Source organism: Aquila chrysaetos, chromosome 2 (genome assembly GCF_900496995.4).
Source record: "Aquila chrysaetos chrysaetos chromosome 2, bAquChr1.4, whole genome shotgun sequence".
In the NCBI taxonomy this organism is placed as follows: Eukaryota; Metazoa; Chordata; class Aves; order Accipitriformes; family Accipitridae; genus Aquila; species Aquila chrysaetos.
The window spans coordinates 65,631,550-65,648,799 of NC_044005.1; the positions used below are offsets into that span (position 1 = coordinate 65,631,550).

The 17,250-nt window shown below is 46.2% G+C and overlaps 2 protein-coding genes across 13 annotated transcripts in view; one reads left to right on the forward strand and one right to left on the reverse strand.

Annotated features, from left to right (window-relative positions):
- Window positions 1–1,047: 1,047 nt before the first annotated feature.
- Window positions 1,048–6,849, reverse strand: TSTD3 (thiosulfate sulfurtransferase like domain containing 3). 4 transcript variants are annotated; one of them, XM_030001163.1, is made up of 6 exons: window positions 4,486–6,849; window positions 4,060–4,220; window positions 3,181–3,351; window positions 2,799–2,958; window positions 1,618–1,768; window positions 1,048–1,477 (listed from the first exon to the last, which is right to left on the reverse strand). In XM_030001163.1, exons 1-5 carry the CDS (start codon window positions 4,650–4,652, stop codon window positions 1,624–1,626), a joined length of 804 nt encoding a protein of 267 aa, XP_029857023.1. In that variant the 5' UTR covers window positions 4,653–6,849; the 3' UTR covers window positions 1,048–1,477; window positions 1,618–1,623. The 4 variants fall into 4 exon arrangements, with proteins under 4 accessions (XP_029857023.1, XP_029857012.1, XP_029857031.1 ...); XM_030001152.1 differs by having other exon boundaries at window positions 4,465–6,849; XM_030001171.2 differs by lacking the exon at window positions 1,618–1,768 and having other exon boundaries at window positions 4,465–6,790.
- The window catches only part of USP45 (ubiquitin specific peptidase 45), a 58,472-nt gene continuing 45,439 nt past the window's right edge, over window positions 4,218–17,250 (forward strand). For 3 of the 9 annotated variants that reach the window (XR_005931943.1, XM_030001033.2, XM_030001112.2), the window contains exons 1-2: window positions 7,264–7,369; window positions 15,886–15,992. Coding sequence is in view for 8 of the 9 variants with exons in the window: in XM_030001033.2 (XP_029856893.1) it covers window positions 15,893–15,992 (100 nt within the window). In the remaining variant the exon portion in view is untranslated. Of the gene's footprint in view, window positions 4,234–6,778; window positions 6,795–7,254; window positions 7,370–7,712; window positions 7,891–8,440; window positions 8,516–13,236; window positions 13,253–15,882; window positions 15,993–17,250 lie in introns of those variants that run through there. The other 6 variants (XM_041121961.1, XM_041121960.1, XM_030001042.2 and 3 more) reach the window with 6 other exon arrangements.

The following is a 17,250-nucleotide window of genomic DNA, read 5'->3' on the forward strand; positions in this document are numbered from 1 at the left end:
AATGATACTTTGAAGAAAAATGCACTCATTACTCACTATTGTGACAGCTACACTACAGGGTCTCTAATTATTAGCAAAGACAGGAGAACGGAAGCCACTGTAAGATACATCAGGGCAGCACAGCTAACACAGCTGGCTGTGCCAACTGCAGGAGTTCTCTAGAAACAAATGACTGCAGAGAGACTGGGGGACTTACTAGAAATAAAGTTCTAGTAAGACTAGTGACTTTTTCTCTAAACTTGATACAGTATATTTTTTAGGTCCTCTTCTCACCATGCAGACCGGACGGTCAGAATGGAAGAGCTGTAGGGTAAGTAAGTGCACATTGCCTGCAATACTCATTAGAGCAGGACCAGAAGTTTTAATTTCTTCTTCAGACATCCTGCAGAGTCCTCAACTTCTGTGCTAGGACTTGAATTTTCTAGAGGCCAAAGCAATTCACCTTTGTTAGTTCACCTGAACTGCTAACAGCATTAAAAAAATCCTTAAAATTATGACTATGCAAATTTATAGGTGGGGATGGGATGGATCGGTTTGTTTTTTGAAGTTTAAGACACACAAATTAACATACATAAAAGAAGGATGGGCGTTTAGTAACTTCCTTCGACACCGCAAATTTTCCAGCCTAAAATGATTACATCTCTGTAATAGTAACTTCAAATATAGGCAAGTTCTCACTCGATACTGAGCTGCTGAGGGAACAGAAGTTGTTGACTGAACGCTATATAGCATTTTGTGCTCAGAAGCAGATCTGCATATAAAAATGGATGTATTTTTAAAATAAGGAATCACACAATATTTTGAACAGCAAGTATTCTAGCATCAGGTCAGTTTCCCTTTGTATTTTCTGACCCATAAAGTTTTGACTTTACAATCACATAGTACAAACCTAAAAATCTGTACTCTACTTGTACTCTTTGATAACACAGTAACTATTTTAAAACTCCAGCTATGCATGAAGTACAATAAATCTGTGCTTAGGGCAGTTACCCCAATTCCATTACAATATCTGCAGTTTAACTATTCTAAACAAACTATCCAACACAATTATTTGGGAAAGGGTAATTTTATTTGTCCCATCATCATCATTAGTTTAAACAGTCGTAAACTACATCATACAAAAATCTTAGTAAACATAATAAGCAAGCACTTAGGTTCTCCTCACATACTTTCACCAAAAAACATAGCCCAAAGTAAAGACTGAACAAATTTAATGTCCTCAGTTCATGTCATAGTCTTTAGCTATAATTTGAACCAAGCAGCTGATATGCATGGCTATCTGAAGGTGAATGTTCATTTACACAAGAAAGCAGGAGTGGTCTGTATTCTGGAAGTGGAGTGCACATAGTTTGAATGCTAAAACCTATGAACCATCCTGAAGCCATGATGGGGCAAGGGTTGGGGTAGTCATCTTCATTTTTTCTCTGGAGGTTCATGTTTTACCCAATCCTCAAAGCCACCAGCATATTGCTGAACTCTGAAAATATGCAGAAGATACAATGTTAAGGACTCTTGAAAAAGGTATCTAAGAGGGCATGGCAAAAAAAAAAACAAACCAAAAGAAAATCAGAGAAAAAAAGCATAACAGAAATTCTCTGCAATCAAATACACTTGTACCTAGCTTCAATGAGCCAGATTGATACTCCTTGTACTCCAATACTGCCTGCTTCCATGCAGTGTGTTCTGTAACTCTTCCAAATGACACAATGCTGGAGGGCAAATATCAAGCAAGTAGTAGCAGCCAGACCAATGAAAGAGTTTGCCGCTTCTTTTTTTAAAAAGAGAGAACAGACTTACTGTGGTGGGAGATTTCTTATGTCTAACACTTCAGATGTCATCAAAGAAATGTGGCACACTGATCTTTTACTTCCTTGCAAACCTACATGCTCTGTAGATCTGACATAAGCCTGTACAAAGCTAAACTCTGGAAAACAAAAACCCACCATGCAAAACAATATTGACTCCTTCAATTAGGCAGCATGAAAAACAGGTAACGGAGGATATTTTGCACTTACTAAAACAATATATTTATAAAACAAGAACGTGGTTCCATCTTTTGACTAGAACTAGCAGGGATATTCCAGTTCATGAATTGCAGTTCCGTGAAAACATAAGCAAAGAACCAATTTTTAAAATCCTATCTGTAGTCTTCAAGCCAGCAAGGCACCTTCTGGCATGGGTATAACAATTCTGCCAACCAAACGCTGCTTTTGCTTTCACTCTATCAATCTCATTGTCTTTTTAGCTACTACCTTCACTGCGTTACTTCTGGCAAACGATCCAATGCTTTACTGAAAGTGAAGGCCTACTTTGTCAACAGTGAACTGTACAGGTAGAACTGCAATTTAGCAAAAGGTGTGGTTTCATAAACTATTTAATCTAATTTAAGATTGTACTTCTACCAAAGTGAGCAGTTCTCCACCTTTCCAATCACCCTGTGGCGCAGGATTAGTGCTTATGAAGCCGTATAAGGAAGCAATGTCTTGGCGAGGGAGCCCTAAGAGGCAGAAGGATCCTTCAGTGGCAGCATGGTCTTGCAGCAGATTGCATCACCTGTGACACATGCACAGAGCTGCTGAGGGGTTGTTTCACAGGGCGATACACCTCACTTTTCTAGAGCACTCAAGGGCGTCTTTCAAGGTTCAGTGGAGACAAGAGGAGGTGTCTAACTCAAATACCAGTCGTTTTGTTCATATTCCACATTTAAATTTTTACCCTTGCCCGCAAGAAGCTGAGTAAGAGTTCTGCTTCATGGGGGGAGGCCGCATTAATCCCATCCTTACACACACAAGTCATACCTGCTGAAACCCAAGGACATGGCAAAACTCAGTGCTTGTTTACTTCTTGTTCCTGCCAAACAGGAGAAAACCACAGGGTCCGACTTAGATGGCATCTTTTGATTGTACTGCTCCTTGAACTCCATTGGGTCCATTTGTAGAGCTTCCACTAATTCACCCACTAGGAAATACAGAAAAAAAGAGTCTCATTTATTCTCCATCCACAGACAGGCTTACACTGTCAGGCTTGTAATTCCTCTGGAGGAAAAGTTCAGCCTCACAACATACGAGCAGCTGTCTAGCACAGCCCCTCTTTGCTCAGTCACTGCCACTCGTCCACAGACTTGACCATCAAGCAAAGGGCAACACCCAACGTCTCCACGCCGCAGTGTCAGTAACTTACGCGGTATGTTGATGGACGCTGGGATTTTTCCAAATCTGTCGACCTCCCACCTCTCCCGCACGTCTATGTGGAGGACGCTGGTCTTCTTCAAGTCTTTGAGCTCTTGGTAGGAAAGGCCGGGTGCCCCGCCGGCGCAGAGCCTGCGGCTGGCGACACCCGCCGCCCCGGGACCTGACGGGGAGGTGCCGCCCGTGAGCCCAGAGGAGACCCCCGCTGCGCCGGCCTCTCGGGGAAGGCCAGCGCCCCTAATAACGTTTAACCTAGACACACGGCCCCCCGCCCCGGGCGCCGACAAACCTCACCCCGCCGCCCGCCTCCCCCCAGGCCCGGGTGCCGCTCCGCCCCCCGCCTCACCGGGCGCCGCCGCCCGCCACCAGCCGCCGCCCGCCGCCCGCAGCGCCCGCCGCCAGCCCCAGCCCCCGACCCCCATCGGCCCGCCTCCCAAGATGGCGGCCGCCCGCGCCGCCCCTGCCGCCGGCTGCCCACCCCCGCCGCGGGGGAGGAGACGGCTCCCCGGGCGGCACCGCCTTCTCCTCGGGGGCGGCGGGCCGCAGGCCGTGCTCCGGCGCTGGCCCGCTCAGCGGCTGGGGAAGCGGCAGCGCGCTAGCCGGGCTGGCTTAAAAACAGTTTTGGGGTTTTTTTTCCCCGTTGTGAATCCCTCCGATTTCTGACAATTTATGACTCGACGTCGATAAAACCTTCGCACGCTCGCGTCCGATGGATTTGCGTCTCGGCCTTGCGTCGCCCCGGTTCCTGGATTTCGCCAGAGCTACGGAAGGCCGAGCGGCCTGGGCGGACGAGCGGCAGGGGAGCTGCCCGCCGCCACGCACGGCAGGCGACACAGCTGGGTCAGGCAGCCGCTGCCTTCGGTTTCGGCACATCCAGCGACTGCCCCTTTGCCTGGGCAGGGCAATTCCCACAACTGCGCCGAGCTGTTGAGAAGATCTAAAGTGCCAAAGGCCGGGAGACTGAACAGGGGTGAGGAATTTTGATGCCAAATCCACTCAAAGCAATTCCGGGAAGCGCCCTCGCTGTTACACCTGAGGAGAAAAGGTGATTTTAGCACTGGCCTGCACCGCTTTCACCCGTGCCACTGTCCCCTTACAGCCACAGCAGCTGTGGCCCAAGGGTAATAACCGCATCCCTAGTTTCGATACGCTTTGGTTTTGAAAGCTGTCAGTCTTCCAGCTCCAAGGACTGATGGCCAAGACATGTTTTAAGTGGAGAAATGAGGGTCCCTCTGTTCAACGCGTTTTAAATCAGTACTGCACATTTACTACATACCTTTGTAGATACCTTACGTACCAGTGGTTCCAGCCTTTAAAGGCAGGCGTGCTGGACCTTTTCTCTTCATAAAAGACGCATTTTGAGGAGCATGTTGTTGAATCTTTACTAATGAGAGTTTTCCTTTTCAAAACGAGAACAAAATATTTCTCAGTACTGTAAAGTGTGACAAATTGAACTTGGCACATATAACTGGTTCACTAGCTGCCCTTCTGCCAGCCTCTCCATATGGCCTCCTTGACAGGCATTTGCAAATTGTCTCTTTGAAGCAGTATATCTATATATGAGTTGAAGTTTTATGCGTTTCCCCTTTTCAACAAGGTATGGGTAGAATCCACTACTTCTAGAAATTCTCCTTTGGAGTATAATTTACTATATATTTTATCTGTAGTAAAACAACAACCACAGTTACCCTCCATTTATTGCATACATCACTACAAGGACCATAAAGCATGCGATGTGGAGTGTCAGGATACTTGTTGTATGAAATGCATATTCACATGAAGTTGCTTTTTTATAAGTTAATGTATGGTTTTGACCCTGAATCATACATATATACACACAAAGAGAGACCACACTAGCTTGCTTGCAGAAGTAGGAATGATACAGTAGCCATCTTGTGAAAGACTTAAGAGTTTGAAGTCAGAGGAGATCAAGACAGGCAAACTCTGCCAGTTGGTGAAAGGGTGGCAAGCATCACATTCAATTCTCCTCTCGCCTTCATGGCACTGTCATCCAGCACCCACTCAGCCCCTCCTCAGCAGCTTTCTTCATTTTGCCTCTTGGGACTCCATTTCTGCACAGCCTCCCACACTCATCCCCAGTGGCATCAGTCCCCAGCTAATTACCCAGCTGCATTTACCCTTGCACATTCTTTATCTTCATCTTCTCATCTGACTGAAGCCTTCATTGATTGAAGAAATGGTTCACAGACCTAGGCTTTCCTCAAGTCTTACTGCCTGTCTGATTTTTTTTGTTACTGCATCTTCTTTTTCTGTTTTGGTTTTTTTTTCCCCACAAGCTCTTCAGCCTTCCCATAGTATTCTTCACCATGTTTTACTATTTACTTTTGTCCTTCCCTCTCTGCTTTCTCTTCTCTTTCTTTCATGCCTCTGATTGCTGATGCTCTTCATGTTGATTCTTTGCCCTTGACACTTCGTTTTCTCTCATTACCAAACCCCAGACATGATTCAATCTCAACACTGGCTTCCTTTGGCTCTGCTTTTGCATTGTTGAGTGCTTTTGGAGGAAAGCTGGGGACGTGGCTGATTTCTGTGACCAATCTGTTCTCCTAACATGCAACTCTAATTTATATCCCATTTTTCCCAACACAATGGGAACCTATGCATAAAGCCTGCTGCCCTCGCTCTCTGCACAGAACTCAAACCATTTCCTTTGGGAAACATTTTCTCACCTCATCTTCTCCACCCCCTTTGCTTGCCTTCCCCTTCTGCCAGTGCCCTGATGTTCTACCTCTTCCAGATATTTCTGTTCTCCTCTCCTGCGCTAAATGAACGTATTCCCCTTCACATCACACTATCCACCTTTCACACGTGTTCACTTTTCCTTCCTTCTCTTTAACCTTTTAATCTAGTTATTGCTCTTGCAGTGCAATAATTCTCTAATCTCTCCTGTATGGAGGAGTATGGACCCCCCTCTCGATCCAATTTGTTTTAGATTATTGTACCATATTCTTTCTCCCTTTCACATGTAGACTCCACGAACACGGTGTTCACAACCCATGTCTGGGGCTCCTCTGTTACACAGTCTGCAGTCTGCCTGCAGATCTTTGTGCTCAGTTGTCACCACTGTCATTGAAGTGCCTAAAGAATTCCTCCTACCTAAATCAAATCCCACTTAATCTGTCAACCTCTTTCAACAATACCCTTCTTGACATCTTGTCTTTGCTTGGTCCAATGACTGCTACACCCTTCTCTAACCACTCTTTCAGCCTGCTTGTCAGCAGACCCACTACAGGTTCTCCATCCATGGTTTTTGAGGGGTGCTGCAGCAACTTCACCCTTTCCCCCTTTTTCCTCTGTGCCTTATCACTGGATAGTCTTATTCCAGTAAAACTACTCTTTTTTCAGTCCTTAATTCAGATTTGCTTTCTGTCCAAACAAAGTGCCCCTTGCTGTCTTCTGGCCACACGCCGAGTTTAATCTCAATCCCGATTTCTACTAGCTCCTCCCTCGTGTGCTGGACACCCGTTACCCTGCCTGTCCCTCACCTGGGACATGAACCTTTGATTCCCATCTCCCTCCAGTCCCTCCCTCGGTGGCTACCCTGAAAATCGACGCAGGGCCCAGACCCTTCTGCATAACCTCTGGGTACGACGACCCACACCCCTGCGCACAGGCAAGCCCGTTACCTTGCTCCCCGCACGCACAAATCCAGGGCGGTATGCGCAGGCCTTTCCGCAAGACCCCGCCAAATTCAGACGCGAAGGCAGCCCCGCCGCGTCTCCCCTCCTGTGCGCCCCCTCCCCTTCTTTGCCTTGGGTTTCCAAGGTGCCCCGCAGCCGGCCCTGCCGCTCCCCGCCGCCTCTCCGCGGGCCCAGGTGCGCTCCGGCCCAGCCGGCACCCGCGGCCAGCCCCGCGTCCCCGCCGCCCTTCCCACCCGGCAGACGCATTTCGCCCGCCAACCGGCGCCCGCCCTCCACGCTGCCTTGCCCCCGGCCGCCCCCTCCCTGCCAGCTCGTACGGCGCCGGGGGCAGCTCGGCCGCCCCGGGCCCCGCGGGGAGCCGTCCGGGCTGAGGCTGGGGCGGGGAGCGGCGCGGTGAGGCCGGGGGCGGGCCGCGCCGGGCGGAGCGGAGCGGAGCGGCCTTGGCTGCGGCCCAGCTTCCTCCGACGCTTCCTGCCGCCGCCGTGCTCGCCTGCCTGCCTGCCTGCCGGCCGCCGCTCCGTGAGTGCGGGGCGCTCGGGGCGGGGAGGGGGGCAGGCCGCCGGCCCAGCTCGGGGGGCGCCGTGTCCGTGGCGCCCGGGGGGGCCGCGGAGCCTCGGCGCCGACGCGCGGCGGCCGCGGCTGGAGGTCCCGGGCCGGGCCGGGCCGATCCGCCCCGCCATGGCGGCGGCCGGGCCCGCGGCCTGCGGAGCCGCGTCCCCGGGGGTCGCCGCGCAGGTGCAGGCGGGCGGGGCGCGGGGAGGGGGCGCGACACTTGTGCCGGGCTGGCGGCGGCGCAGCCCCGCCGTGGCCCCGGGCCGGGCGGGCCGTCCTCCCCGCTGCCGGGGGCGCCCGGGGCAGCCCTGCCCGGCGCTTCCACCGCGGCGTTCCCAGCTGGCGGCCGAGCGCGGCTGGCGTGGGCTCGTTCCGGGTGGCCGGCGACGCGCGGCTGGTGCCGACCGTCCGCTGTCGCTGGCGGCCTAAAACAGGTTAACCCTACCGTGACGTGAAGCGGCAGCACCGGGCCGCCTCCGTGGCCCGCAGTAAGTTTCTCGGTCTGTTAAATTAGAGAGAGTCGGTGGCGTCGCCTTCGGCCGGGTTTAAACACGAGCTCTGTTCGCTTTGCGGGAGGCAAGTTAGCAAGCGCATGCAGTTATAAGATGGTCTTGCGGCTCAGTGTCACGAGGCCGGCGTGATTCCTTCTGCCCCGCTCCGACAGCCTGGCACACGCCGGCCTGGTGGTGCCACCGCCGGCCTGCTGCCGCTGCTGCGCGGCCGCGCGAACGCGGGCTGCGGGCTCCCCGCGCCGGGGGTTTTAGCAGGCGGCGCGCGTGGCCGCAGCGCGGGCGCTCCGCTGCCCCGGGTCTGGTCTTCAGGGAACGCAGACCGGGACGTGCCTGGTGATTAGGTGACAGCCCCGTGATGGTCCTCTCGATGAAGCGGGGACGTGGTATTTTAGACCCAGGACTGCAACTCCGCACCTTGTATTTGAGTTAATGTTTTGATTCTCTCGTGCCTGGGTTGTGTTTTAGAATTTCATTCAGTCTTTTGCTGTTGATGTCCTTTACTTTAGGACTTCATCCTGCTCTTGCTATAGATATGTCGCTACTCGCGTGGTTAAACAGGATACGCATGACGGCATATTAAACGCAGATGCAGAAGAGTAAGGTAAGACGTCAAGAGCGCAGGAGCAGATGGCAGTAACTCCAGGTGTAGCGCTGTATTCTTGTTGCGTGTCATCTTTAGCTACAGGTATTTCCCAATTTCATTAAATAATCCTCTCATGCAAGCATAATAAAGCAGAGTTGTGTTTAAAGATTCTTTCCCCTCTCGTTGCCTAGCTTTTTAAATGGAAGCATAGTAGTGGCATGAGCATGTGCCAGATTGATAGCAGAATATGCCTTTGTGAAATTGGTCTGCCGTTTACTACAGTTGTAAATATTTTGTCAGATTTCTTCATGAAATATTGAAGAACTGGTGCTCTGTAGTTTTGTTTCTGCAAGATTCACAGAAATGCAGCTGGCGTCTCACAGGTTCTGCTGTGAGCATCAATCGTAGATCAAGGACAAGTTGTTCCACTTTAGACGTGTCATCAAAACAAACTGGGGCAGTTTGTGTGGAGGAAGAAAACAGAATGAAATTTTTTGCTCTTGGTGGCAAGACTTTGACTTTCAAAGAGCTCAGACTAGTTTTCCGTAGTCCTTTATGGTTTTATCTGTTTTACCCCCATTAATTAGCTAACTCCCACAACACCTTTCCAGAGTAGATGGGAAGTTATATGCAGCCCTTGTCTTCCTTCATCTGCTCCGACTCAGCCCTTTAGGCAGGGGTACAGTGTGAGTCTCAGCTTAATGTAGTATCTTGTGTGGGCTTCAGCCTGGTATCTCTCACACTGTGCTGTGCTGCAACCACAGTTCCTTTTTTTTTTTTTTTTTTTTTTTTGAGACTTCACAGAATTAGCATTTCTCTGAAGTTCATGCTTTGCTCGTATGGCCCTTCATGTTCTCTTCTGACATCCTGGACCACTTTTTTCCCAGTTTTTATCCACGTGGTTATCCTGCCAAGATACTGTGAGTTCACTGGTTATTCTCCAGCTGTTTCAGTTGTTACGCCCTCAGATATTCTGTGGTGATGGCACTGTTACATCAGTGTTCATATCACCTGAGTGCATAGTCTGTCAGTCCTGTCATCTGATTGCCTTTTCAGATACAAAGTTTTCCCTGGCGGGCCAACATCATTAGTTACAAGCCATGGCCCTTTTTATGGTACTTACGTGTTTTGTTTTTTAAAGCATGAATTTGTAGGAAAATCCATGTTAGACCATGAATGCACCTACCCAGATGTTTTTCCCTCTTGGTGTGTTCATATTTTTTAAAAAATACATTTAAGGTGGGATGGAGAACACAAGCAAAAGTTGTGATTTGCTTTATGAAGTTGGATATTGAAATTCTCCATAAGACCTTTGCTATAAGGTACTGGCAAAAATATGTCATCAAATACTACTCCTTTTACCCATTCAATCCTTTAATTTACTTTATTCATAAACCCAGTTACAGGGTCTTTTCATTCTTGTCCCTGGACACATCTGGCTTCTGTTCATCCTTAGAAGTATTTTTTCAGTGGCAAGTGGGTTTCAGTAGGAAATCTGAGGGAGATTGTGCAGGATGCAAACATAAACGTTGACAGAACATGTTTAGCATGGGCGGTTGGATAAAAAGGATTAATAAAAGTGAGAAATGCCATGGGATTTTTACTGTCACTTGGAAAGTTGCATCTAGTGGTCCAAAGGCTCCGTTGCACTCCTCGCGCAAAAAGTGCATCAGTGTCTCACCCTTTTAGGACTGTAATATAATGTCAGGATTGGCGTTTGAGCTCCAGTGATGGTGTAGGATGTGTGATGTGCCTTTGGGCTAGGAAATCTTGGAGATGACACTTTCAGAATTTCAGATGACATTTTCCAGGGGAAGAAGTGTTGCTGCCACTACCAGTCAGCAGTTCTGGTCCTTTTACTGCTCTAGCAGGCAGCGGGGGCTTGTTTGCCGCAAAGGTTTCGGTGGCTGTCAGGGCGCTGAGCCTCCTGGCCCGCTGATGGGTGACACTGCCCGGTTGCTAACTGTGATGGATGCGGTTCTTGCTCTGATTGGGTGACATTTGATCTAGTGGCGAGCAAGCCAAAATGCCACAGGTAACGCTTGGAACAGATGTCCAAAATATATCAACTTGCAGCTTACATCAAAACATGTAGCAGTTCTGCAGAGGATCTGGCATTACTGACCTGTACAAGGCTCTTCTTTCTGTACTCTGACAGTTATGTGGAAGCTCATAAAGACCCTTCACAGATGTGCTACGGAGTATCTTGGCCTTTGGACTTAATCTGCACATCTGTGCTGTTCCTCAGCCCCTTGCTTTGGTGCTAGGCTGCTGTTGCCAGCTGGACAGTTCTGTTAAGTTACATGAAAGTGCGAATTTTTCACTGTATTCAGTGCGTGCTGTGCCTTTTCAGTGCGATGCAGGGGGTTTTTTTTGCATTAGCAACATAAAATGCTATCATTTTAACTTGGAAGTTTGACTACAAGTGGTGAGACAGCTGCAATTTAGGATACCTCAGATGAATTGAGGGACTGAAGTAAATGTATTTGCCCCAGCTTCTTTGAATTCAGGTGCTCACTGATGAAATAATTAACAATACTGGTTTCACAGTTAATGGGTGGTCCAACTGGGAGAGTCTTACCTGTATCCAAAATAGTACCTGGAGACTATCTGTAGACTCACTTGGCTATATTTCATAGGGTAAGTATGTTTAGATGAGCTGGTGGTTATTATACAATTTTTATCTTGTTTGTGTTCTAGTAATGCAACTGTAATCCTCCTGGTTAATCAAGAATCAGGAAAAATGTTGTGATAGGTATTACACAGATAAGAACACAAATGTGGCACTTGTCTGAAAGAGCTGGCACCCTGATTATATGAGGAGGGAAAAAGTGGATCTTGGCAGATGGAAGCAGTGATGTGGTAGCAGTCAGCATGGCAGGTTATTTCTCTAACATACTGGTGATCTGGTTTGCATTTCTTATAAGCATCATAGTGAAGGTACTGCATGGGAAAATTCACTAAGGTGGCACATTTCAAAATTCAGCAAGCGAGCTGTAGACATTGTAGGAGGAGGCACTCAACCTCTAAGTAAGGAGTGCAAGATGATGAGACAGGAATAGGTTTTGGGGTCTCTAGATAGTGAAGACATAGTTTGCTTCTCCACCTCTCTCGCGTAAAGATGCTGTGAAGAGGAACGACCTGTTTGGTTTTGGTTTGGCTTTTTTGTGTGTGTTTGGTTTTTTTTTTCCCCAAAAGAAAAGTGAATTCTAGTTCACGCTAGCCTTGTATCTTTTGTTGGTCCTAGCTCTACAGGGTTCCAGTAAAATATAAAATTTTTAACAATAACATTTGTTTCGGGAACTACATCTAGCTTTTTTTAGTTTCTATATAGATACTTTATGAAGAGGGTGCATTTCTAAATATAGAAATATTAATGCTGTTAAATATAGACTTTTTCTGGCATACCTTACATTTAAAATAGTCTAGGCGTACCTTAGATTTAACTTAACAAATTTAGCATGTTGATTTCTGGCACTTTGTCAAATTTGAAGCTTTTAAAATTAGGTAGGCAGATCATTCTGCTGCTTTTGAAGTGGTTTGTTCTTTCTAGAAAGGTGGAAACGAGCAGTTGTAGTGAGGAGCTTTTGATCTTAATCAGCTTTTTGTAGGTACACTGGCATTAGGAGTCTTTTAAGAAATAAAAAGTGAAAGAAAAAAAAAGAGAATAGCAAGTGATGATGATTACACTTCAAACTCTTGTATGCTGAGCTCAAAGAATCTGAACATGTTTGGCAAGGACTAGTTCTTAGTTTTGTATGAAATGGTTGTTTGAAAGGAAGAGATTTAGCTGTTTCTATTTTTAGTTTTTTCCCCATGAAACTGCATAATTTCTACTTAAGATTTTTACTGTGTGCCAAACAGAGATCAGGGTGGAGCTAACATACCCTCTGAACGCAGCTTTTTCTACCACAAAAATCAGGTTTTTTTATTTGTCAGATTAATTGGTCAAGTATCATTTGCACTGTGACTTGATTTTGTGTATACAAAATGAAAAACTTACCATATTTGTTTTTCCATCACAGAAAGAAACTTCCAGGCAAGGATTCATGGAGACTTCTTTCTGTATAGGGAAAGAGGGAGAGTCTGTCTCCTGTAGGACACTCTACAGTTGACGGCTGTAGCCACAAGTTACTCATTGAACATACTAAAAAATTAGGAGAATGGGTTGGAAAGAGGCAAATCATGGGAATATTGCCATGGTTTTTAATCTTCAGTGTATCAAGTTCTTTTTGTGTAAATTGTTCATTTCTCTGCCTGCTTTTCAGAATGGTTTGTGCCTATGGTCAACAGAAACCTACAGAATATGTCTCTTGCTTTTTTCGTAACTGTATTTTATGCTTTTTTGGACCTATGTTTGTTCAGGGTTTTCATTCCAATAAAATCTCAATCTTTTATCTCCCATAAACTGAAATATTTCTGAGAAGTAATTTCTGAAGCACCTTTAGGTTTCTTCCTTGTTTATATCAATTAAATATAATTATCAAATTCCTGGCATAAACGTTTTGATTTTGAAATGTTGATCATGTTTTTAATTATTAAATGAGACCTTTTACTTGTGATGTTTTCTGTCCCCAAATATACTGGAAAAGGGTAGATAGTACTGCATATATACTGTGCTACTTGCATCATAGATGCATGCTGAGTAGCTCGTTGCTCTTACCCTTTCATCCCACTTACATGCTTTTCAAAATCAGGCACAAACCCTGGCTGACTAGGTCCTTGATACGCTGTGGCTTTTCCGAGAGCTCACAGGTCAGTAAACATTGTCTGATGGATGCCTGTCTATGTGTGTGTTCATGAAAACTGATTAATCTAATGGTCCATGCTATCTTTTGTTCTGCCTGCTCTTACTGAAAGAAGACTGAAAAGTCTCCGGGTTGCTCGGTGGGTTCCCAAACCTGCAGCGTGAACGCCGGCTTCTTATGCCAGTGTTCATTTCTAATGCCATGTTGATTATGTTGGGCTAGGAATGCCATGTTTTCAGTCGTTGTGGGTACCAGCTGACATTTTGTCTTTTCCACGTGTCCTGAAGGACCCTAGAGAGTGGGTTCAGCAGTGGGCTGTGCATGCCCCGATCTGGATCGTATCGTCTGGCCTATGGTCCACGGGATTTCACAGGTGGTAAAGACTTGCTTGTATTTCAGCTGGTTGGGCCCATAATTGTTCTTTCCTGAAGTTAGCTGAGCTCTCAAAATGTGCTGATAGGAACATGACTTTCATTTGGGTGAAATTCTGTGGTTTGGACAGTCTTACATAATCTGTCCAAAGAGATAAAAATTGTTATGCTGAAATGAACTTGTAGATAGTTTATGTCAATGTTGAATAACCTAAACACAACTACGTTCCTTTAGGGAGGACATTTTTCTGCCTTTGCTATTGACTCTTTACATAATTTAGTGTAAAATCATGGGTTTTCTAACAGCAGCTGTATCGGCCTTACTGTTTGATGAATGTCCTGATGAATCTTGTGCTCAGTTAAGTGGCAGTGCGACAAGTGGTGATGGGTAGTTTCACATGAAGCTTGGATATATATGATAAGGTGCCAAGGCAGAAGTACACACTTGAAGTTGTTTGGGTCTGAAGCACCTTTTCGTGTTGTAGGGACACCGTGATGCATGGCTGTTGATGTACATTAGGCGTGCTAACATTTTTTGAATATAAATAGTCAAGAGCTGGAATATTTAGATCTTTCTTACTGTATGAACATGAATTGCGAACCTACAAAATCAGCAACACTGAGTTCAGTGGCATGGTTCACTTGCGTGTCTAAGCATTTGAAGCTTTATACCCTTAAGTACAGGAAATTTTGAAACCTATAATTTAAGAACATCATGATATTTAACATAGTATAAACTGATGACTATGTAAATGTAGCATTCAGCAAAAAATGAAGTACATTTTGAAAGGCTGAGGAGACATGAAGCCATTGATGCAAGGAAGCAGAGAGTAAAGGTTTCTTTCATGCTCTGCAGAAATTCAACTTGTCCAGAGTAAATCTCTAATTGATACGTTCATGCAGAAAACCTCCAGCACTAACAGTATGTGTGGCAGATGCAGAGACATCTGTCCAGATCTGTAGGAACCTGGAACAGGAGCTCTGAGGTACAGATTGCCTGCTTCACTTCAGTGAAGGCTATTCAGATACCAGTGATGGTGGTGCTCTAGTATTGATATTGATGACTGTTCTGCTGATTGCCTTAATGGATAAGAGAGGGAATATTGAGTTCAGTATACAGGTCAATTCCCATGTCTTTCAGAGCTTCAGTAGTACAAAGGTCTAAATGCATCTACAGAGAAGATGTAAAAACTTAGGTAGACAAACTTTTTAAACTTTGGCAAGCTTATTTACTTGATCTGTAGCAAGAATATATCTTTTGCTGTTCCCAAATGTAGGGCATTTTAGAGGTTTCCTATACATACATGAGGTAGCACAGTTGAAAATGTTTGGTACTGGTGGCTCAGGTGACATTATTAACCTGTTTGTGGTACACAACAAGGCATCATTTTTTTTTCTAAACAGAATGGCTCACAGGTTTGCAATGTGTGAATATTTGACTGTCTTATATGCTTTGTATATGAAAACATAAATTTGTTTTTATGAAGCACATTGTTAAAAGACAACCTGTAAACTAAGCCTCAGAAGCTGTTTGTGTGAGGCACAGTATTTGGATTTTGATTAAATGACTGGTGTGCTGAAATCTTTGAGGACTTTTTTTTTTAAAGTTCAGTGGCAAATATTTGTGCTTTAATTCTGTTCCTCATGGGAATCCTTGATTAATGACCCAAATTTCCTATGAGAGACTTCATCTGTATGGATTCTCTGATCTTTAGTAGAGGGGTCAGCTTGCACTCCAGTCTGTCCTCACTCATAGGAGAGGACACTTTAATGAGATTTGAAAGACTTTTGTATTTTATTAAAGTGTTTGAAATTGCTCAAAAGCTTTTAGGGAATGTGCAAGGGTAAATGGTGACTGAAACCTTTCCTAAGGGAGATATGGTAAGGAAGAGAAGCTTTTATTTTGATGAAGTTTTTCTGGTAAGGTATGGCTGGAGCTCTGTAGTAGTTCACTTTACAATAACGAAAATAAAGCAAATCTCGGTATCTCAAATATTTAATACCACTGCCTGGAAGTGTGTGTCCCCTGTAGCTACGCATACAATTCATAATGTCATGTAGTGTAAGTAACTGATCTTGTGGCATTCCTGAGAGTTCATTCCCGACACCTTCATGTTCCTTGTTACACAATAGCTGACATTAGTCAAACCCTAAAACTGTTCACGAGGTTCGGATATGTGATTTGATGTCATGCTTTTAGAGTTCAGACTCGCTACATTTGATGAAGCATTTAGACAATACAGCAACCTCTGTTTCTCTTTCCTAGTAGGTAACAGATGCGGGTGAAAGATCCATCAAGAGCCAACCCCGAGAAACCAAAGAGAAGCAAAAGGCCTAACAGGCCGCAGGATGAGGACTCTTCGGATGATATTTCAGGTAAATACATTAGGTGATGTTTGGCCCTGAGGTTGAGGGCTGGTAACATCCGTGTTGACTGATGAAAACCACAAATCAGCGGTACCATGAAGTACTTTTCGTGTTTGAATTTGTAACAGAAATATCCTCAGTCAAGTGCTTATGACATGATTGGTTGTCATACTACATGATTGCTCCGAAGGGCTGGAGGGTTGGTTGATCTTCGATGACAACCTCTTCAAAGCAGGAGAATGGTCCTTTTTCCATGCGTGGAAGGTCAAGCATGTGTGGCAGGAGGCTGCTTGGCTGAATGGGGAGCTTCCAGCTGAGCTCAGAGGCAAAAAGGAAGGGCAGAGAGGGTGAAGGCAGGTTTGGGCTGCCCTTGCAGGGGCCCTGAGTATGCAGGGATGGGATTAGGTAAGCCAGCCTCAGTTAGAGTTGAATCTAGTGAGGGGTGTGAAGGGTAAGATGGGCTTGTATGGATACTGTGACTGTGGATACTGAAGGCTAAGGCAAGTGCAAACCTGGTGCTTGAAAGGGCAAGGGACCTAGGGACACAGGACATGGGAACCGGCTGAAAAATCCTTCCGGCTGAAATCCTTCCTTTGCCTCTATGTAAGCTCTGCACTTGGTCCTCCCTGGTTCCTGAGCCTAGTGGCAGACTCTGGGATTTAACCATTGTCCAGAGTAGAAGACGACTGAGAGTTGTTAAGCAAACTGGACTTGCACAAGTCCATGGGATCAGATGGGATGCATCTGAATATGCTGAGAGCTGCGTGATGTCATGGTGAAACTACGCTCTGTCATCTTCATGACAACAAATTGAGGAGAGCAGCTGGTGTGCTGGAGGGTAGGTCTGCCATTGAGAGTGACCTAGACTGGCTGGAGAAATGGGTTGGCAGAAACTTCTCGGAGTTCAATAAAGGCAAGTGGAGAGTTCGGCACCTGGGCCAAAATAACTACATGCAATTACACAGTGGGAATCAATGGCTTCAAAGCAGCTTTGCAGAAAAGGTCCTGGGGGTCCTACTGCACGCACTGAATAAAAGCAAGGTGGTGTGGCTTGTGCCTGCTGTATGCTGGACTGTATTAACTAGAGCAGAGGGTGAGGTACGTGATTCTTTCCATCTTTTCAGCACTTGTGAGACTTCATCTGGAGTACTGAGTCCAGTTGTGGGCTCCCTGTTACAAGAAAGACGTTGACTTGTTGGAGTGAGTCCAGCAGTGGGTCACCCCCTCCACGTTGTTGAGGAGATTGAGAACATGATGTGTGAAGAGG

Coding starts and splice junctions, on each gene's coding strand:
- TSTD3 (XM_030001152.1), bottom strand. CDS start 4,652: ATGTGCCAAGTTCAATTTGTCACACTTTACAGTACTGAGAAATATTTT. Junction 3,352..4,059: donor CAAAGGGGCAGTCGCTGGAT/GTGCCGAAACCG, acceptor CCTCCCCGTCAG/GTCCCGGGGCGGCGGGTGTC. Junction 2,959..3,180: donor AGCGTCCATCAACATACCGC/GTAAGTTACTGA, acceptor TGTATTTCCTAG/TGGGTGAATTAGTGGAAGCT.